General features: G+C 39.6%; 2 protein-coding genes across 7 annotated transcripts in view; one reads left to right on the top strand and one right to left on the bottom strand.

Annotated features, from left to right (window-relative positions):
• The window catches only part of TMEM63B (transmembrane protein 63B), an 81,359-nt gene extending 77,417 nt beyond the window's left edge, over nucleotides 1-3,942 (bottom strand). For 2 of the 5 annotated variants that reach the window (XM_088145104.1, XM_088145124.1), the window contains exon 1: nucleotides 3,789-3,942. The gene's annotated coding sequence lies outside the window, so the exon portion shown is untranslated. The remainder of the gene's footprint in view (nucleotides 1-3,788) is intronic. The other 3 variants (XM_088145108.1, XM_088145109.1, XM_088145113.1) reach the window with 2 other exon arrangements.
• MRPL14 (mitochondrial ribosomal protein L14) lies at nucleotides 3,427-20,420 on the top strand. Of its 2 annotated transcripts, none has more exons than XM_007437487.4 (3): nucleotides 3,427-3,591; nucleotides 15,759-15,852; nucleotides 19,542-20,420. In XM_007437487.4, exons 1-3 carry the CDS (start codon nucleotides 3,480-3,482, stop codon nucleotides 19,903-19,905), a joined length of 570 nt encoding a protein of 189 aa, XP_007437549.3. In that variant the 5' UTR covers nucleotides 3,427-3,479; the 3' UTR covers nucleotides 19,906-20,420. The 2 variants fall into 2 exon arrangements, with proteins under 2 accessions (XP_007437549.3, XP_088001256.1); XM_088145130.1 differs by lacking the exon at nucleotides 3,427-3,591 and adding an exon at nucleotides 3,989-4,124.
• The last annotated feature ends 1,430 nt before the right edge of the window (nucleotides 20,421-21,850 follow it).

Genomic DNA, 21,850 nt, shown 5'->3' with positions numbered 1-21,850 from the left:
ATATGTATCATTGCTCTGCATGACCTTCAAATAACTAAAAACGTAGCTGCGTATTCCTCTACAATTCCAAATATCAGGTATGCATTACTGGAAGGAATTGGCAACAAAGCGTTTTTATAATAGCATATCTAATGAATTTGCCTGCTTCATACCAGCTGACTTTTTTGGGCCACTGTGAAATATTCCCTTCTTTGTTGTCTTATCATTTGTCAGAGTTCCCTTCTTTAATCTATGCTGGAAACAGTTAATCCAAGGAACAAGGAGCTAGCAACTCTGATCGATAATATTTATTAAGAAAAGTTATAAAGTTATGACACAAAAAATCCAGCCAGTATCTTACTTTAAAATGAGACACTTTTATATACGCAATTTTTTGGCAGTAAAACTCTTGCCAATATCCTCCATTTTTGGGAGGGCAGGGACTGGAAGCCTGTAGACAGGACAGCCTACATATCTTCATTTTTTGGGTAATTGCTAGTCTTTTAATCAGTGTAATAAATAATTCTCACATTTTTGCATTGTTGATTAATGTGATTTTTACTGCTATGTAGCACTATATTGTTCCAGGTTTGCACGTTTGACAATTACTGGAGATAAATAAATAGAAGCATTAAGCTTACATTACTTCCTTTCTTAAACAAAATGAGCACAGTTGCATTTGAATATATAATGGCAATTACTAGCAAATTGATTTCTCAATTATCGGACATCCAGACGAACGGAATCATTTCTCACTTAACATCAGAAATGAATTAACATTTTAAGAAATACAGAACATCCAACAGTAAATCCTTGTACTTGCCATATTAATTACATGAAGTTATATGGATAGTGATATGCCTTGATCTTGCACTTTCAGTTAATACTATTTTTTGGTATAAACCATCCCTTGAAGTAGAGTTTCGCTTACACACTTTCACAGTGCTTATACTTTACCAACAAGCTAGTTCCTTTTTTCTTAGTAATAACTGCCAGTTATGGAAACTGATGCAGCATACATTGTCAAAACTCTCTCTCTTCCCACCCCCATTTGACAGACATAAGGATTGACTACACTTCACCTAAGTTGTAATGGATGAAGAACTACAAGCTATTCAGGGATGTCAATTCTCAGGCTGCATTACAATAAGCAGGACTCAAGTGGGAAAAAAGTAAATTCAGATCCAAAGGCTATTGCTCCAACTCATTTTCTCTGACTCTCTACCTACAGCACAATTGCATTTCAGCACTCCTCAGCAGGTGGCAGCATTTGACTCACTTGTCAATGAGTTCAGAAGGCAGGCAGGTTTAGCCCTGGTTAGCACAGGATGGGAGACTCCAGGGAATTCCATGGCTGAAAGCTAGATTGGGAAGACAAAGGAAAAATCCCAGAAGGCCATGGCAAGTCATTTCCATACTGCTGCCAAGAAAACAGCAAAGATGTGCCCAGAAGGCCACCAGGAGCCAAGATGGTCTCAAAGGAATCTTTATATGCCATACCATCAATGGTTGAAATTTACATTTGGATAAAGTTAACCAGGGACCTGAATGCTTCAATGAGAAGAAAAGATCTCTGGGGCAGTAGCATTAAACTCCATTAACAACTTGGGCAACCTTGGGAAGGTCAGTATTTCCTAGCTTAGCTCCACCTCTCTAATGAGAATAACAGTTCCTTCCTTCAAGGTTTACATTTGCAATGGGAGGATACATTTACTTGCAATGGCAAATAATGGATATCCATTTTTTACCAATTTCCGAAAATGCTCATATAGCATTTGTGTATCTAGAAGCCAATCATTAGTTAAAACGTCATCTAAAGGCAGGTAACATAGCCCAGGTCTTTCCCAATATCAAAAAACATGTATTACTTGCCAAGCATTTTGCTTTGGAACAAAACATCTGTTCTGTTCCACCTGACTGCTAGGCTCAACATAGACCTCTTTATTCAGCCTTCAGTCTGCTCCACCAATTCTAAGCAAGTCACCTCTGTCTTAGTGGTTTATCATCAGATGTTGACACACTGAGATCCAGGCACACCCACATTAGCAGACCTGACTAAGATTAAGCCAAAATCTAGAATAAATGGCAACACTGATTTTTGAAAACAACAATGGCAAAATAATAATAATCATCCGGAATGGAATCTCAGAGGACTCTCTCTACAGCTTCCTCCCCACTTCCATCCAGCTTGCTTTTCCATTCAATCCAATATATAATCAGAAAAAAAGCAGAGGTACTCTGAAGGGACTTTTCAAAGGAAGTAGATAAATGTAAGGTAGCGGAAGGAGGAAATAATGAATGAATTAAAGGGAGAAAGAAAAAATGGGCAAAGCAAGCCAGTACAGAAGCAGATTTTTTAAAAAGTTTAACAGATCTGATCCATATTAAAACATCTTTACAAACCCTTATCGTTTAGTCTTAGAATGGTTTGTAGACTTAGATGTTGCAAGGAGGAGAACAGCCCAAGTATTATAATGTTACAACAGAGGAGAAACATTTAGAGAAGATGCCTGTTCTGGTAGCCTGTCATATTTCACAGCATATCATTACTCCAGCCTTCCCTAACCTGGTCTCCTAGGGTGTGTTGGACTTCAACTCCTATAATTCACAGCCAGAGGTCAGACTGAATGGAGACTATGGAGCTGAAATTCAACACAGCCAATGGATACCAAGCTATGGAGGGCGTTTTTCTCCCAGTACTGTTAGGGGAAGATGTTTTGACTGACAGCAACAAGTCAATTCGTGTACTGTATCTCCAGGAGAATATCCATGGAAAAAAAGAGAAAGCTTCTATTGTGGCGGAAAGCAGGAGGTAAAGATGATGGCTTGGAACTGATCTGATTTCCTCCCTGCCTGCCGCTTTTGTGGCCTATTTCCCAGAAGCATCTGGTGTGTTTTCCAAAAGCTGCAGTAAAATTTTCCCAAACAAAAGCCGCATGAAAGAGACAACTTGCTCCCTCACAGGCTCTCCCTCTACTTTCCTTCCTGGCTGTATTGTATGCACAAGGAAGAGGGGGAGTGACTGCAGCATCGCGGACCAACATGATCATGATCACACCGGCGAGAGTGGAAACAGCAACAAAGAAGCGCCCAGCTCCTTTTCTCTCCGTGCCATCTTGATCTAGATACCTGTGCCTTATTTACGCACACAGGACCAGCCAACCCATGCAGGCTCATCGGGTCCGAAAAAAACCAAGGCCACGACCTTCTGGTGGCAAATAGCCATCCTGTCCTCCTCCTTTCCCCCTCTGACATTGTGCAGGAAACCCCAGAAAACTGCAACGAAATGCAGCAGCTCGCCCAGGTGGCCTTCCAGGGTGGGAGAAGGCGAGGAAGGAGACTGCGTCCGGCCCAGCGGGGGAGAGAGAGAGTCCCACCAAGCGGGAGGAACGCGGCGGGACGCAAGCCAGCCTTCGGTCCTGCCGCAGGGCTCCGCAAAGGGACGGCAGCGCACACGTAGAGGGCGAGAGGCAGCGCTCCCCGCTCGCCGCCACCTCTGCATGCGTGTGCCTGCGCCAGATCGCCAGGAACCCCGAGCAGCAACGCCGCCGCTTCCATTGTTCTATCGCAAGGCAGAGGGAGGGAACAACAACGCTCAGCCGCAGATCTCCCGTGAGTAAACAGACTCCGGCGCAGAGAGGGAGCCGAGGAAAACACGGAAAGCCATTTCCCACAGGATTTCTCGGGGTGACCCAGCTTCCCGGGCTCCCTGGGAAACAGGGTTGTGGAGTTGTTACCGCTGCGGGTGGGGGGCGGGGGGAGGAAAGCGGCATTGCAATGAAACTAGGAGCAACAACCAGGCGGCTTACCCCGCGTCCAAGATAGAGCCGCTCCTCTTTGCCTCTCAGCCTCTGCTCTCCTTCGCTCCTCCAGCGCACTCGGACCTAGCTACGCTCCCCTTTCCTAAACGAAGACTCCTTTTTCCCCGCCTGATTGGCTCGCGCCTCTCCGCTCCAGCTTCTTCTAGGCTAAAAGAACAAGGAAGGAGGGAGCGAGCGAGCGAGGCAGAGGAGAGCGAAGAGGCGTGGCCTTTCGCCCGGCGCCGGCGAAAGAGTCTCGCCTTCTACGCATGTGCGCCCTTTCCCCCTTCCCTCGGAAGGCTGTTTTGCGCCTGCGTGCTCAGGAGAACGTCTGGGCCGGAGAGCGTGAGTGATGGGGGTTGGGAGAGAGGGGGGTCCTTTTGGGTGGGAGCGGCTCCCTTTTTTTCTTGCGGCTTTGAGCTGGAGGGCCGGAATAGCTAAAATTAGGACGGGACTTCATGCCAGTGGTGGGAAAGAAGCTAGGCCGTGCAGCGCGGTCGTATGTACAGCTCGTTTGAAGAAAGCCCACGAGTTGTGCGAGGTTCACTCCTAACCCTAAGCAAGTGATTTTACCATTGCAGCCTTAATCTCGAGAAGGCCTACCTTGCATCACAACCTTGAATACCACTCGGAGTTGGAAAATCAGGAAGATCAACCTGAGTAGGATTGCAGCCTTTTAGTGCTATTTTAAGTTATTTTACTTACAAATAAGGCCGTTGGATTGTATGGTACTTACTCGTGTGTAAGTGCATTTACGATTTCGAATACATGTACAGTCCTTCTACAGACCAGAAGACTGGGCTCTTGTCTTTGTTTGCTGAGCAGTAAGTCCCCAGATCAGCAGAATTTCAGAATAAGACCGCAGTCCTCTAAACACAGTTGGGATTAAGCCCATTAAACTCAGCAGTATTAAACCAGCTCAGGCTTGAAGGTCCCCCCTCAGTTAGTGTTGTTCAGAATTACAGCAATTTCTGTCCTGTACTGAGAACAAAATCCCACCAAGGTCCATGGCAGTTTCTCCCAAATAAATGTAGTGGAAATTTGCAGCACTTGCAGGTAGGGCAAAAGGGAATAATGCTTTATTTTAAAATCTGAAATTGGGACAGGCATCTCTCTCTTTACCCTGATATACCCCTTTCCCTTGTGTATGTGTATGCCTTTGAGTCAGTCTTGACTCCTGGTGACAACCTGGACAAGTCCCTGCAGTTTTCTTGGCAAGATTTCAGAGTGGTTTGTCACTGCCTCCTTCCTAGGGCCGAGGAAGAGTTACTGGCCCAAGGTCACCTGGCTGGCTTCGTGCCTAAGGGAGGACTAGAACTCACCAGTACACCAAACAGGGTCTTGTCCCTTTTTCCTTACAGCATGCTAATACAGATTTTTATACATTTCTTGTACATAGGTAAGCTTTAAATCAATAGGACAGTACAAACAAAGAGGAAATATTTTGATAGAGGGACCATCCTAATGAGACTTAGTGATCAAGAGGTTGAACTATTAACTGTAATCAGGGACAGGCGATTCAATGATTCTCAATACTTTGAGATAGGGGCACTTAAAGGTCAGTCTTAATTGAACTACATCTGAAATGCTTCATCTCCTCAGTGTGGAGGAAAGATCCAGTATTGCTGAGGATGCATTGGAAACTCAGGGAAATTCAAGGGTAGAGGAACAAGAAGAAAGAAAATATGGAGGTAGAGACCTTTTGCATTGAAGTTGATCAGTTGGTGAGATGTGCTTTCTTACAGTGCCAAGTGGGGTACAGTAGTCCTGGCAATGAATTGCTGTGTTGGTAGCTAGTAGAATCTGTAGGAGTTCTTTCCATCTTCGCTGGAGGGTGTCTTTTCCCTTAAAGACTTTAATGCAGTTCCAGTTCCCGGGCTTGAGGTTGTTGCAAGGCTGATCTGGACCCTGTAGCAAGCATTCTTGCACCTTGGTGTCTGCTTTGGCTGTGGGATGTACTTTTACCCATTTTGAGAACATGTGAGAGTCGCTTTGTGTGAGATGGGCAGCTATATAAATGTGATAAATAAATAAATAAATAAATAAATAAATAAATAAATAAAATGTCCACAATTATTAGTATGTATTGCCAATGTCGGCACTTGGACATTTAAAGACAGTCTTTATAGAGATGTACAAAAGGAGATGGATGAGAAGCTTTTCTGCCTTCTTCCTGGCCCAGGAGTGTAGGCTAGGCACTCATGACCAGTAGTTTCATCTGAAAGAGAAGGTCAAAGCACCTGAGTCTGGCTTTTCTTCTTAAAGCTACAGTAACATAAAAGTAGCAAAATTAACAAAGAAAAAAGTACAGGAATATCAAATTTTCATAACAGTAAGAATATTCTTGTGGGCCTTTAAAGAGTAACCTATCTCTTGTACATAGCTTCTGTTAAGCTCAGTCACCTCATCAGATGTATCCAGTGTGAGATGAAATAGTGGTGAATGACTTTTTAGCTCTTGCTAAGGTTTCATCTGCATCCTTGAGTTTTAACGTTCTGTCAGACACTACATGAATCCTACCCATGTTTTCTTTCTTTAAAGTTGGGATAGGAGGAGACGTAGTTTAACTTATTAAAAGTGGTACCTTTCTCCTCATATCTACCTGTTTTACGTTTCATGGGGGGTGGGATATCTGCATAAGAGGCTATGAAAAACTGAGGATGAGAAAAATAAGAATAAGAAAACAAATATCCAGGCAAACAAAAACTGCAAGATGAATTAGGGTTTGCTGGAATCAAATCTAGTAGCACTTGTGCAACTAAAGATTTCTCTTTTTAACTCTAAGGAGATTTGGTAAGAAAAGTGTGGAACTCTCCCTTTCAGTCATTAGCTGCTGACATGCATTAAATTAGTCTGACAGTTAATTGTTGCTTACAATTAACACTTAAGAGTACAGATAATCCTCATTTTGTGACTGTTCGCAGTTATGATGGTGATGAAAAAGTAACTTTGTGACCAATCCTCACATTTATAATCTTTGCAGGTCTGTAAAGCAAAGAAAAGTTGAAATAAGATCATAAGCACAGTTGTGGTTTTACTTAGTGACCATTTCACCGAACGACCAATTTGCAGGTTCCAAATGTGGTTGCTAAATGAGGACTACCTGTACTATTGTAGAAAACAATTGTAGAATCTTAGTGCTGTCCACAAATTCAAAGAGTTATGGCCCAACATTGTTTAGATTTACTTTGTGAGTATCCCACCTTTTTCTCTCAAGACATCAGAATTGGGGTGGGAGTCTCCCCTAATTTTACTCCCATAATAACAACCCTGTGACAGAAATAGAACCCAGAGGAGGGAGGCAAATCCTGCCATGATTGTGCCTTGGGAGTGATAGAACTGAAATGGAACAACTGTTGGGTAACCACTCTCTTACTTGCAGGGGGCAGCAATAATTGAATCTGACAAATACAGGGGAATGAATGAATAAGCAACGGCAGCCAGTTCAGTGTCCTTCATTATTTTCTGAAAACCACAGTGAGGGGCTTTTATATGTTATAGCAGAAATAGATTTCAAAATACTGTTAAGGTGGGCTAGCACAAACATATCCCTCGTCTTCCCCAAATACAATAGTGGAGGAGAGCCCTCCTTATGGAAAGTTTTGAGAGAAGTTGGTATTGGAAGTGGGAGGCAGGAGAGTGAAAAGAGTCTAGAAGCCATTGTGCTGATGGAGATTAAAAAGGCTGCAGTGGAGGCTGGTTAGTTAGACACTCCTACAGTACTCCTCTGTTAACTCCTATGATTGCTCACCTGATTTCTCCTCTAAGAAAATGGATAACAAAGTCTAACCAATGTTATACACCTTGAGGCTACTATTGGATGATGTTGAAATGAGGGAGGAATCCTCTGTTTAGATAGTTCAGCTAGGGACAACTTAAGATTGCTTTGTTCATGAGCTAGAGTGACATAAGGGCAATGTCATGGGGCCAAGGAGGAAGTGGACATTGTGGAGAAGTGCAGCTGGGGAGGGCCTTTAAGTGACATGGTTAAGGGAGTTCTGAGAACTCCAGCCAGTCAGCTGACAGGGCAGAGAGAGAGTGATTGACTCAGTGACAGGCCCTGTGAGCTACTTGATAGTGGGCAATTTGTCCACAAGCCTCTCTTCGCCCCCACAGAATACTTCAAACTGCTGATATCCAGGGGTATTATTTGTATGTCAAACAGTTCCATGTTAAAAATAATATTTGCTCTTGACTGCTGTGGATCTAAAGCTGAGATTGCAGCTTGGCAGAAACACTGAGCATTCTAGAGGAAAGATTAGAGTGGGACAGAAAAGTTGGCTCTCTTGAAAGGCAATTTCTCACTCTGCAGTTTCAGGAAGCAATTTGGTTGCATTTTGTTGCCGTTGTTACAGAACAAATTGATAGCTTGGATTAATTTTAGGTTAATGTTTCTTAAGGGTTATCCAAGGGAACTGCCAGGAGAGGTCCTTCACTTTGGCCTGAAAACAGTCTTGCCACATTGCTGTGCTAACTGCTGTGCATGGGAATACTGGTTCAGCATTTGCAGGGTACAGTCCCAGATTTATAAATATAAAATGTATGTTTGTGTCTGAAGTTTAGATTGTTTGTGTAATAGTCTTGGAGGTTGTACTTTTGATTCCCTCATACTATGCCGTAGGACTGTGTAGCAGTTCGGAACTGAAGGAGGAAGAGGGCATTGTGTAGCACCTGTCCACAGTTCCTTAAAGCAGCTGAGTCTTTTCCCAAAATCTCATGACAGGCTTCTGCAGCTGCAGCACAATCTCAGGAAAAGATGCACTTGCTTTAAGGCACTGTTTTTCAAACTTGGCAACTTTGAGATGTGTGGACTTCAACTCCCAGAATTCCCCAGCCAGCGGAATGAAAAACACGGGTTTGAGGGGTTACAGATAGGTGCTACATAGGCATTCTGCCTGTTCTGAAGCCCCTTCTTCCCTTTGAATCCAAAGTGCCACTACATCATGTATTATATACAATTAAATCTCTTCAATGATGGGTAGTTCTTTGATCCAGTACAGGCTTTTGTGAGCAGAAGCAGGGATGTTTTTTCCCTAAGGGGTGTATAATTCTGTGTAGAATTTGGGGAAGGATTTAGGATAGTAGAGAGGAAATAGTGAATCAACAAAAACTCTCCTAGGTTTTGCTAGATCAAAGATTCTCAGTGGAGAAAACAACCTGATTTATTAATTAGGGCTATTTCAAGAGCATTTGTTTAGTTTCAGTCAATAAGCTTTTTGGTCAGTTAAAAATGTTCCCCTGAATAACTTGGTACAGATTTAAAAAATGAAAGCACTTAGTGAATCTAGGAGGAACTGGTGCCTTCTTAGAAGAGATTGTCTACTGTCTCCTCTGAGACAATATGCTCTAATGTATGTGCACATATTTAATAAGCAAAGGTGGACTGTTCTTTTCTTCAGAATGATTTAAAGACAGAAGTATCCGCATATCACTAAGTCCTTTTAATCTCAAATTTCTTTAATAAGTGATCATTCCGTTTAGAAATATAGCCTGAGGGTATATTCACTGTTATGTCAAACTCTTGTGTCAAACAACTCCCTTTGGATGGTGGATCTTGTACTTTGTCATTTGTCACACACATTGTACTTTGTCACACACATATATACACATTTGCATGTTTTGAATTGTATATATAAATTAACACTTACCACCTCTTCCCTTGCCAACATAAACATCATGAAAACAATAGTAAAGAAAAGAAAAGAAGAAAACAAAGAATTAAGCTTAATCTTTTCACATATTTGTTAGAAAATTAAACACAAAGTTACCACCAACATTTACAAAATCAACATCCTTATCTCTGATGTGGCCCAGATATTATCCTGGCTGGGTACAACTCTGTGATTCTTCCGCAAATACTTTCAAACTGACTTAGAATTTTTTGCTGCATTTACCTCTGTTAACAACAAATCTGAGGTTAATGGGATCTTCCGCTGTCTTTTAATTCAGTCAGTGAATTAAAGTTGATTTCAAGTATAGATTTTATTTCTTCATTGTCAGCGTGATTGACTGAAAATTGCAACCAGATTGCAAATAGATGCAAAGGATTTTAATGGACTCTGTGGTTCTGTTTCTATTTACAATATATGTGCTGATAATTGAGGTTCAGAGGGCAACTCAGGTAGGGCTGTTAGTAACCTAATGGAGAGACAGCTGAGTTTTAAGTTACATTATTTTTAGTTTAATTACACAATACTTGGCTGCATAAAAATAACTCATTGCTTTGCTGTAATAATGTTACTTTAATGCAGAAAATTATTTGCTGATCAATTTTTCAAAGCTAAACTCTTGTGCACTCTTATACTCTCAAATAGGCATGCATAAGACTTTAGCAATGAGACATACTTGTTACATTTGTCAGAACATAACATGTGCGCATACTTCAAAACATCTGAGCTGCATCCTTTGCATTGTGGAATGCTATGAATGATTGTAAAACAGGAAGGATCTGTCTTCCCCAATATCCTTAATATGCTAAAAAAAGTTTGTTCTATCACCCCAAGAAACAACTGGAAGCACACACAGAACAAACTGAAGCAATATACAGTGGGGCAAAAAAGTATTTAGTCAGCCACCAATTGTGCAAGTTCTCCCACTTAAAAAGATGAGAGAGGCCTGTAATTTTCTTTAAAATTCTTTAAAAATCAGATAATGTGATTTTCTGGATTTTGTTTCCCATTTTGTCTCTCATAGTTGAGGTATACCTATGATGAAAATTACAGGCCTCTCTCATCTTTTTAACTGGGAGAACTTGCACAATTGGTGGCTGACTAAATACTTTTTTGCCCCACTGTATCTGATGTTTGTGGTCAGGTCTGCCACATTTCCATTAAAATGCTTAAGGTTTAAGTAAGATCCAGCAAGTATTAAATCTTATATTTTAAAAATTGGGGTGGGGGCAATCATGTTTCTTTGCCCCTGAAATCCTAAGGAAGACTTGAAAGCTAAAGAACATTTATTGAAGTTGATCTAATTAGCTCCTATAATCTAAGAGGTTTGATATACTTCTTACACTCAGATTTAAGACTAACTTTATGACCATTTTGCCCTCCCTCATTATGCTTAACATTCAACTTGAAATTTTGGCAGGTTAGTTAGGGGGCAACTTCTGTGTCATTTCATAATTACTACTTCCCCAAATTATAGGGATGCTGATGGATTGGATTTGTTTTATTTTTTGAGGAAATCTTAATTGGAAAGGCTGTTTTTGAAACTTGTAATATATAAAACTTCCAAAAGGAGCAACTTTGCCTGTAAATTTCATTTAATTCTGCTAAGAAATTAAAACAACAACAAAATGGCAATTTCCTTTTTTAAAAAGCAAAATTTAAAGATACGTAGAACAAAGCCTCCTGATTTTGTTTGTCTGAAATGAACTGAGGGACATTTTGTGCCCTCAGTAGTGATTGCACTATTTCAAAAGGGGTAGATATAGATTTGGAATTATGAGCCAAGATTTGGATTTGGAGGGGGGGCTGGGATGTGCTCTGAGATGATATTCTAAATTACCAAATTGGGGTCCTGCTCAGAATTTAATGTCAGTGCATACATAGGGAATTCCTTAATATAGATTAAATTTCCCTTTTATTGTAGGCTTCACATACTATGAAAAGAGTCAGACCTTCCTCCAGACTGGAAAGAGTTCATCCAAAGAACAGTAATCCAAGATCTCTGATTAATAGTCTTTTTAGAAGGAAGGTCACAATGATAACACAATACTGTAATTCCCATGAGTGTTCCACCTCCAGATGAAACACTTCTGTATAAGCAATGTGGTGGCAAAATTATTTGTCTTCTTTCACTCTTATTTTGCAGGGGATTGAACTGAACAATGGGGCAGTTTCCATCTGTTCACTGTTTTGGTAACTGTTAGTTATCCTTTCTGCAAGAAATAACTCAAGAAAGGCCCTCAGTTTTCTTGTGTGGGATGGAAAGGAGCTATGAAAGATGCTGGAGGAAGGTGTACTTAGGTGATTTAACTTGACACTTACATAGTATAGCAATCCACACTCCCATGGGCTTTTGAGAATCTTGTTGCAAGATTTCAGAAACTCCTCCAGTCAAGAGTGGCAAAGTACTTCAAATTCCTGTTAGATATTTGAGAGTAAGCATGAAATATTCTGCTGTCAGAGCAGTTGAAATGTTAAAATGTAAGGTAATTGCACTTCATATTTTTTCACGTCAAGATAAAAATATTTTCAGGAAGATCTCAGCAGGAGAATAAACCAATACAAATTAGTCTTTGTGTCAGTGTGCTAATCTACATAATTTGGAGGACTCTAAGGCTTTGTTAGTTGGAATCCAGCTTTCAAAAAATGCTTTATGTTTCCTTGTATGAAGCCTACATGGAATCCCTGAGGATTTTTAATGCTGTACTTCAAACATTGGCTTCTGTTGGCTGAATTGTTCTGTTTTTTCTTTAAGGTTATTGCCAAAGAATTCTATCCTGTTCCTTTTGAGGGAATAAGCCCCCCCCCCATGTCAGACTGCAGGTCACATTCAAATAATTTCCTGCACATATAAAATTAGCATGTTAGGGATATCTCTGTCACTCCAGAACAGAAGGATTTCCAGTGCATTTCTGTTATTTACAAACAATATATCAGGACATAATTTGGGGACAGGGCTACACTTTTTCTGAGCAACTGACAGATGGAGGAGGCTTTGTCTACATTTGCTGAATTTCCATCTTTGCAAAATCTTGCTGTTTTGCTCCCAAACTGGCTGATTTTAGAATCTAGTTGTGCTAGTCCTATTTGAAATGATCTGTGGATTTTGCAGGTAAGGAAAGAATTGAGCCCTCCATCTTCCCTGTAGGTCTTGCTTCCCCAAATTTGCCTTAGGAGAAGAACGTAAGTTTGAAAGTCCTAAGTAATTTTCCAAATGTCTACTCTCATACTTAGATAAATTCTTTCTTTCCATTCTTTATGCAGTTTATTTTGAATTCAGATTGGATTTGTGCCCAAATAATTCATAGCAGATAAAGGGAATGAGATAAAATAATAGGTCTTGATTCAAAGTATTCAAATGATTCCCTTTTATGCTTATGTAAATGGTTGATTTTAGGAGGTTAAGTAACTGCAATTATGGCTTAACGTTAGAAAATAATTGTGTGTTTGATGTTTCCATTTATGAAAACTGTGCCGCTAGTAATGAGAATATTCTTGTGTCAAAACTCACTTTTCAATATATCAGCTTTACACTCTGAATACAAATTAGTTCTTGGTTTACCAGTTATTTTTTATCAGTGAGTTTGAATTAAAAAAAATGAAATGTCAAAGTCTGCCTGAAAAAATGGCTTTTTGTGATATAAATAATAAAGAATTGCAGATATCCTTTTTCTTGCCTACCTTGGGTATTTCACATCTTAGATTCTTTCTGCAATCTTTAGAATAGAGTCTCCATGTAACAGCCAGTCATGAATTATCAGTTTGAGGAAACTTTAGAGTTTGCAGAAGTACAGACGAAATTATTATCAAGGGGTATGTCCCCTCCCAAATGCCCTTCTAGCTCAGTTTACTCAACATGCTAAACCTTAAAACCAGGTTAGCCAAAAGAATTGCTGTGTTCACATAACATGCTATGCCTCAACAGATAAACCATATTATAACTTAATGTGATGGCCATGTTGACCCATCATGCAGTGGGTGGTTTTCTACAACATTTTGTCTTAGTTAACATGTGATATAAATTCAGTCATTGAGTACTGAGTATTCACATTGGGATTGAATACTGATTGACTGTTGAGGGGAGAATCAGAAAACTAGGAGGAATGAAAAGACGAATAAAAGAAGAAATAGTTATATGTAAAAAAGGAAGAAATAGCCCCTAATTTTGTGCAGGGATAATGGCATTTCTTTATATATCATTGCATTGAAAGTAGTCCTTAAATATACAGGAAAAAATGGCACGGGATGATAGATCTAAATTGGAGCAGGATTAGTCTTTAATCCTAATATTCGAGACTATGTTAATTTCAGGTAATGGATCTTCCTTGGGTATTTTAGAGTTGTTTTACCTCAATTTACAGCATTTTAACAGTTCTTAAAAACTATTACTTATTAATATGTAGTATTTTGGATTAACTGCAGTATGTAATTATGCAGCTACATTACTATTATATAAAATACTATATACTTTAAAAGAAACAAACCCTATTATATAATAAAATATATGGTTAAAAAAAGAACAAAACCCTACCCTAAACTACCTAAGGAAAAAAATGAGGGAAAAAAGAAAAAAACTGATTTAATTGTTATTTGAAAAAATCCTCAGAAACAAAACACACACTTTATTTATATGTATGGTGTATATACACACACACATGCAAAAAAGGAAGAAAAACATCCCCAAAATGGAAAAAATATTAAAAAATATTCAAATATGGAAATGAAGATAATTTTCTTCAATTTCACTGTTACAGTTCAATTTTTAAAAAACAAATTATACCTAGTCCATAGAGAAGGCTATTACGTAGTCTTGTGTCTCCTTGATACAAGGCTTGTCCGGTATACTTCACACCATTTTGTCATGAAGCTTTGTATTTCTGAATTCCAGTTGGAAAAGACAGCCTTTAGAGTTATTGCTTGACTCAATTGCTCAACCGAAAAAGACTGAAGAGGATAAATTTCCCCCCTGTGTATTATTGGAATGCAGATAATAGAGACAGACTGTCCATTGACTTGATTTACATCTTTTTTAGTGATAAATGTTCCACCAGTGTGGAATGACGAGATGATCAGCTACCTAAATTGATTAAACAAACAAATAAATAAAGCAAATAATACATACGCAAATACTTTGAAGTTATCAATTGATTGCTAAGAACACCTTTCCATGTGCGTCATTTTGACCCAGAAGATCTTGTTCCATGCATCTGAAAGATGTTTGGAGTTCTGTGATATCCTAGGAATCCACACACATGTATATAATTACACACTCACAAATTTTTTAAAAAATGCATACAAATATGACTTTTGATAATTTGATCTTAATGTAAAACCAGTATTTTGGAGATGGCTTAAAAACTGGGCAGAGAATCTTGCTTATAATTACTGTACATTGTATTTTTGAAGCTGGGAAAAGAATTAGAGGTTCTCTATTGCAATAATGTGCCTGGGGTCAAAAATAAATAGTTTGATGGTAATGCAAATGTAACTCAGTTATTAAACTGATCAAAGTAAATTTAGTATAGTATATTCATAGGATTTACATTAAAGGATGTAACCACAATGGAATAATTATGATTTTCATTCCAAAAGATTTTTTTAAAAATTCTATTTATATTCCTAAAATGGATTTTTATTCCAGAAATATTGTTGGTTGATTTCTATTGGATGACTTCAAATTTTTTTCTTAAGTTTCTAAACTGCTGGTGAGAAATCCCATACCACCAGCCCATTGCAAATAAAGCAATTAAATGGATGCATCCTTAATTTTGGTACCAAATAAGCTTTTTAAAATTATGCAGTTTAAAATGCTTGTGCTAGTCTCTCTGAAAAAGTGGTAAGTAACAAAGGGATGGGTATCTCTGTCAGCCCTTTGAATTTTTAAAAAACTTCCTTCTTTTATAGCTGTGAAGCCAGCAGTTCAGAATCCACTGGAGACAGTCAGGGTAGGGAATGCTGTGCTAAATGACTGTGCTCTGTACTCATGTCCTCAAAGATTAGCAGCTAACAACCAGCAATTGTAAAATCAGAAAGATATTTTGACAATGAGGATCTGTGCCCTTGAAGAAAGCAGTCCTGCAGTGTGTTTTTTTTAAAGTACAGTACCATTGTGTTATGTATAACTGCCTCGCATTAATTCTGTTTTATTTATTTATTTTGGAGGACAGTGTGGTGCTGTGATTTAACAGTACAATGCAAGCATCTGAGATCTTTCAAGGGATAGCAGAATAAAAAATTCTGCTTTTCCCTAGGAGTTTGCTCTATTCATATAAATAAAAATTAACATTTTTTGTTTTTGTTTTTTACCCAGGGCTTCTTATTGGAATCCTGATGGTTCTTTTGTATCGGTACCTGGGGTTGGCTCTTCCCCAGATCAGCAGTGCGACAAATAAACGATATTTCAGGTATTTATTTTATTATATTTATGTTTTGTCTTTTCTCCAAGGTGCTCGTGGCAATTTATGTGTGGTTACCCTTCATTTTATTCTCATTATCCTGTGAAGTAGATTAGATTGAGAGAAAGTGATTGGCTCACTCTGTGGGTGAGTGAGGACTGGAACCTGCCTCTTCTTACAAAGACTCTTCTCCAGGCACTTAACCCCATATTCAGGAGCTTGGTTAAAGCAGAAGCTTTCAGGCACCACATGGCTAGATTAACTGCTTAGTGGCACTCCAGAATGAAGGCACATTTGCACAGGAAAACTGCTTGCTGTAGTACAGAGAAAGCAACATTATCCATCCATGCATCCATCCACCCACCCACCCAGGCTTAAATTCTCTCCCCAGCCTTGAAATTGAGATGCACCCCTTAGTGTTTATAATGCTTCTCTGGTTTCGGAACTGCTGATTCCACCCTCGCTAGCTTGATTCCCTACACAGTTACTCTCATGCATGCTTTATATAATGCTCTCTCCCCATCTTAAATATATTCTAGTATGATAAAATAGTTTTAAAGTACCCCATGTCCCAGCCACCCACACCTTTTCATAGTGCTTGAGAATACGTATTAGAAGCAGTTCTGCAAAACACCATCTTGGGTGGTGGAGACTACAGGGCGGTAGAGGCAGTTCCCTGGTCATTTGGACCCAGCTCTGGGTGTGACATGGCCTTCCATTCTCACTTCCCCAAAAGCTGCCCCCCTTTTTACAGTTACTAATTTCTGTTGCCATTGAAAAATAATATTCAGTAGTACTTTATTCAGGTTCTGCACGTTGCATGGGGCCCTATTTTATGTCTTTCTTGTAAGGCTTTTTTTTCATTGTGGCCGTTTTCCAGCTTTTCCTTCAGAGCTAGGAGAGGCAACTGTTATGACTTGTAGAAGAAACACAGCAGCAGCCTTAAAGAGGTGTTGTGGGTCAGGTAGTCACTTGGAGGCAATTGTTGCCCACACAACTAGATTGTACGTGTGTGTGTGTGTGTGTTGACTTGGTAAGTAGCTTTTCCATAAAATAGGGGAACAAATCACCTGCATTAGTGGCTGGACTAGTAAAAAGAAAAAGAAAGAAAGGCAAATTTATGGAAATGTGTCAGGATATATATTTCTGGTTGATTATCAAGTATCTATTTCTGTAATAAACTCATTGATGAGAAGAGTGACTAGAGTATCTTCAGATTTTCTATCCCCAGCAAGTGCTAGAGCCCAGAACAGTTTTCAATATTACAAACATGATCAAATGTTATGAGGGAAACATTTATTTTAAATAATAACACCAAGGAAAGCCTTCTGTGCAGCCTTATAGAACACATCTGCTTTTTGGAGTAGACAGTATTTTAATTTCTTTTATCAGTGATCCAATTCAGTAAGTCAGCTTTGTGTTCCAAAAACCATTAGACTCAGATAGGTAAAGATATGTACCCTTCCCCCTTTGTCATTACATTGCTCCTCTACAAGTGTGTGGGAAATATTTCTGCAAAATACTTGATGTTGAAGAGGGAACAAAGACCCTTGACATTTGTGATTTGTCCATGAATACTTGGTGGAGAGAAAGAAGGCCTGAGAGAAAGGCTGGCTGTTCCTCAACTTTTGGAGTGATCCTTGTAAACTAAAAGCAGAAATGGCCTTGAAGGCCCTGAGGCCAGCTAAGTGTCTTCTGCACAGATGAGTACTTTCCAAGATGCAGTTCATAACAAATGTGTTCTCTAGAACCAATAACTCACCTAGAGTGTTCTTCAGAAATGAGAATACAAAAATATTTAAACTTATGTGGCTTCGTATTGCTATTTTGCCTATTTGCCCTCTCCATATTCAAAGCCAGATTCAGAACACCAAAAGGTTCCATACTGCTTGGGATCTCACATCACACTAAGTTATAAAATGGTTTGCTTGATTTTGGCTTAGTGGGAACTGTGAACCCAGGAGTTATGGCTTGTCAGACATGTTGTATAATCTTAGTGTGAATCAGGCTATTAGGGCTTGTTCAACAAACTGTGACTTAGACTATGCCATTATGTTATGGGAAACCCAACACTGACCATTGGTCCTTCTAGCTCAGTATGGTCTGTACCAACTGACCTGAACCTAGCTTCTCCAGACTGCAATTTTTAGAATATCTAGCCAGCATGGTCCTTGGCCATGAAGAAGAAAAAGTCTAGTGGGGACAAAGTTTGGTATAGATATACAATAGAAATAGAGACTTCCAGGGAACCTTGGGAGTGTAGCTGGAGACAAAGTGGGAAGATTCATAATGGTTGACAAACTTTCCTGGAAGTTTAGTTTTGCATTCTTTTTCAGTAGTGTACAATCACAATGAAACATCCTGCGACATATAATCAATGGGGTTGTGCAGTACCTTGGATCAGCTGGAAAAAGTTACATATACAGAGCAGCTGTTGGCAATTCATGAAACCAAATGCCTCTTTTCCTGGGATCACACTGCAGCAACAGAGAGCAGCCACACAGTCCCAGAGGAAAGACTCAGCTTTTTTGAGGAGTTGCTGACTGGGGCTTCATTAGTGCCCCTGTGGGCTTGGAAGCAGCTGTTGCCCTTTGGATCCATCTTCATGCACAGAACTAGGTTAAAGAGTCCTCATGTAGCAAACACCTGAAACACATGAAAAAAATAGAACAAATAGATTTAAAATAGTGAGTGGTTATTCTAAAGCAGTGTTCCCCAACCTTGGCAACTTTAAGATGTGTGGACTTCAACTCCCAGAATTCCCCAGCCAGCCATGGGATTGGGAAACACTGTTCTAAAATCTATTAGGATTAAAATGTGTGTGTCTTGTATAGCTGTAGTTCTTTTTAAAAAAATAATAATAATGATTGAAAAGATATGAAGTGTTGTCCTCCCCTCCTTCTTGCTCTCACAATGCCAGGGCCAACCTGACCAATACCAGAATTTGCATGGGAGTGGGGAATGTTTAGAACAGTGTTTCTCAGCCTTGGGAACTTTAAGATGTGTCTCCATGGCTGGCTGAAGAATTCTGGGAGTTGAAGTCTACACATCTTAAAGTTGCCAAGGTTGGGAAACACTGTTCTAAAGTCTATTAGGATTAAAATGTCTGTGTCTTGTATGGCTGTAATTCTTTTAAAAAATCAAGTGACTTATTTTATAAAGGAAGTGTGCCATACATAAATTGATTTTAAGAGGCAGAACACTGAAGTCATTTGTTAAAACTCTAATGCTAGCAAAGAGGGTGGTGGAGGTGGGGGTGGCGGAGGACAAGCCAGAAAAGTTTGCCAGATAAAGATTTAATCAGCATTATCAGCAAATCAAGCTTCATAATGGGATGGGTGCTTTCTCTCTCTGTCACTCTCACTCCCCACAGAGATGCGTATGCATTGCTAAAGAGGTATCATGCTTCTTTAATAACTTTTTATATGTTTACTTTCAGCCCCTCATTGTCTATATTGCTGGTTTAACTTTCTGGCACAGTACTGTTTTCATCCTGAAGGAAGTCACTGTAATGCAGGTTTCCCCCAATTATATTGAGTGACAACCTCCAGATTTTCCAAGAAGCATGGCCAACATCTGGAGGGCACAAGGTTGGGGAGAGAGAGAGTCCTGTACTTTAGATCCTGAAGTGAGCTTGCTTCACTTAGTGTCCCCAGGAGATCTGCCTGTATTTAGACTTCTCTCTTCTCTTTTATTAGCCTCAGCAGTGTGTGCAGTTACATCCAGAAGATGACTCGTGTGCGAGTGGTTGATAACAGCACCTTGGGAAACACACCATATCGCCGACCTCCAAAATGTATCCACGTCTACACTAAAAATGGTGTGGGCAAAGTGGGTGACCAAATCCTTCTGGCTATCAAAGGGGAAAAGAAAAAGGCATTAATTGTCGGGTGCAAGTTTCCTGGGCCTCGCATGACTCCTCGGTTTGATTCTAACAACGTGGTGCTCATTGAAGATAATGGGAACCCAGTTGGAACACGAATCAAAGTTCCCGTGCCTTCTCTGCTGAGGAAGAAAAAAGAATTCTCCAAAGTGTTGGCCATTGCCTCCAACTTTCTCTGACAAGCAAGGGGCGTTGTGTGACAAGCAAAGGGACGTTGTGGGACAGGCTCTTGAGCTGCATTTCTCTTTTCCTTCCCAGAATTGAGGAAGAAGAATTTGAAAAAAGTGGGATGTGTGTGTGTGAAGGCTTTGTATCTGTATAGAAATTAAAAACTTTTTCCTAAGACATCTTTGGGGAAAGACGCTTTCCATTCTTTTTTCTAGCTTAATTAAAGATAGAGGGTTAATAACTTTTGTTTTGATTGATTTATGCTTTTGAAAGAGGTAGTACAGGAGAAAGCAAAGGACTGGAAATGTGAGAGGACCATTCAAAGGGTCAACAGATTTGGGCAGCTGTTGTTCTCTATTAATCTCCAGTCATTTTTGTGGGTTTTTTCTTTCGCAGTTTTATTCTGTTAAAACATTCTATATTTGCATTGTCCACATTCCAACCAGGAATAACTTTTAAAATAAATTCCAGCATTGTTTTGTGTTATTGATAAAGACAAATAAAAAGGAACTAGCACATAAAAGAATGTCATAAACGATATTACTATTCCTGTTTCTCTCTCTTCCTGGCTTTCTTAGAAAATACCTTACTTTACTCTTATTATGAGGTTCCTCACTATGATATTTTTTTCTGTCATGTTATAATTTCTTCCTTTGCATTTTTAATATTTGTCTTCCCTCTTTGTTTTACAGATATTTTCTATGTTCTGAACTAAATATCCATGATTTGGAATTTCACTAACAGATGTGGAGAATACAGGTCACCTATTTATCAATGGGTTAAACATTATTTGCTTTTTTCAGTGTTGGGAATAATGTATTTTTAATTTATTTGTAAGATTTCTATCTTACCTTTCCTCCAGGAGCTCATGGTAGCAAACATAGCATGTCCTCCTCCCATTTCCCCCCACAACAACAGTCTTGTGAGATAGGTTGGGCGGAGAGTGAGCGTGTCACTTGAAATCCCTCAGTGAATTGCTATGGCTGAGGGGGGAACTGAAGCTGGCTCTCCCAGATACAAGTGCAGGGCTTTTACCCCAACACCACCCTGTCATTTATGGGTGGCAGTTTAAATAAATACAGTGTAAGAAAGAGCATGTTGTGTGCATTGCAGTGTTGCTTCCCCCAGACTGGTGCTCTACAGATATGTTGTGCTGCTACCCTATGATAACCATTATGCAGGGTGCTGGTTTGGGGTGATGGGAATTGTAGTCCACTTGGGAGGTGCTGGATTGCAGAAGGCTTCTGTGATGCCATTTCAAAATTAAATCCTGGTACCGTGTCAATCTTTCTGGCCTTCATAAGTTATGAGACCTTAGGATATTCAGGTTCCCCATCTTCCATCAGGGTGGTTTCCAGTTGCTCAGTCCTGTGTCTTTCTGTGCAGTCCTTGACAAATAAACCCCAGTTCTGTATTGATAATTCTGTATTGGCCCTGGATAAATTAGGGACAGTGAATAAATCCAAGTACAGTATACAGATCTCGTGAGTGAGAATGTTGTCTCTGTGTTGTTGATGAATGACTTCTAGGAGATACCGCTGTGCAAAGCCTTGATTCCGCATTCTGTTTTACTTTGATGCAGAAAGTACAGTATAGACAAAATAATCACGGCAAATAATCTGGATTCCCACAGCATGGAAGTGTACTTAATGCTTTGCCATTCTGCCTGCTGACTGCTGTTCCTATATCAAGTATACTTTCTTAAGAAAGCTTTGAAATAGTGAACATTTAAATCCTTGGTTGTTCCCCAGTAATATTCAGGCTCTGTGTAGCTCCTCCAAAGGATGTAAGGTCTGAAATGGTAGAAAAAATGTAAGGTAGTGGGAAAAATATGTAGGAGGTGCAGTATTTAGCATTTTAAAAGCAAAGTTAACATGTAAGAAATGAGAGTGAAAATCCTTAGTTGGTTTAGTCTGTGGGGAGCATTGAGGTTTTTTTTTTCTCATTGTGCCATCT

This window comes from Python bivittatus, unplaced genomic scaffold (genome assembly GCF_059951505.1).
Source record: "Python bivittatus isolate LINGU-HERP-01145 unplaced genomic scaffold, Pbiv_v1 ctg000020_np1212, whole genome shotgun sequence".
Taxonomy (NCBI): domain Eukaryota; kingdom Metazoa; phylum Chordata; class Lepidosauria; order Squamata; family Pythonidae; genus Python; species Python bivittatus.
Note: the sequence above shows the minus strand (reverse complement) of the source record. Positions and strands in the feature narration are given on the sequence as shown.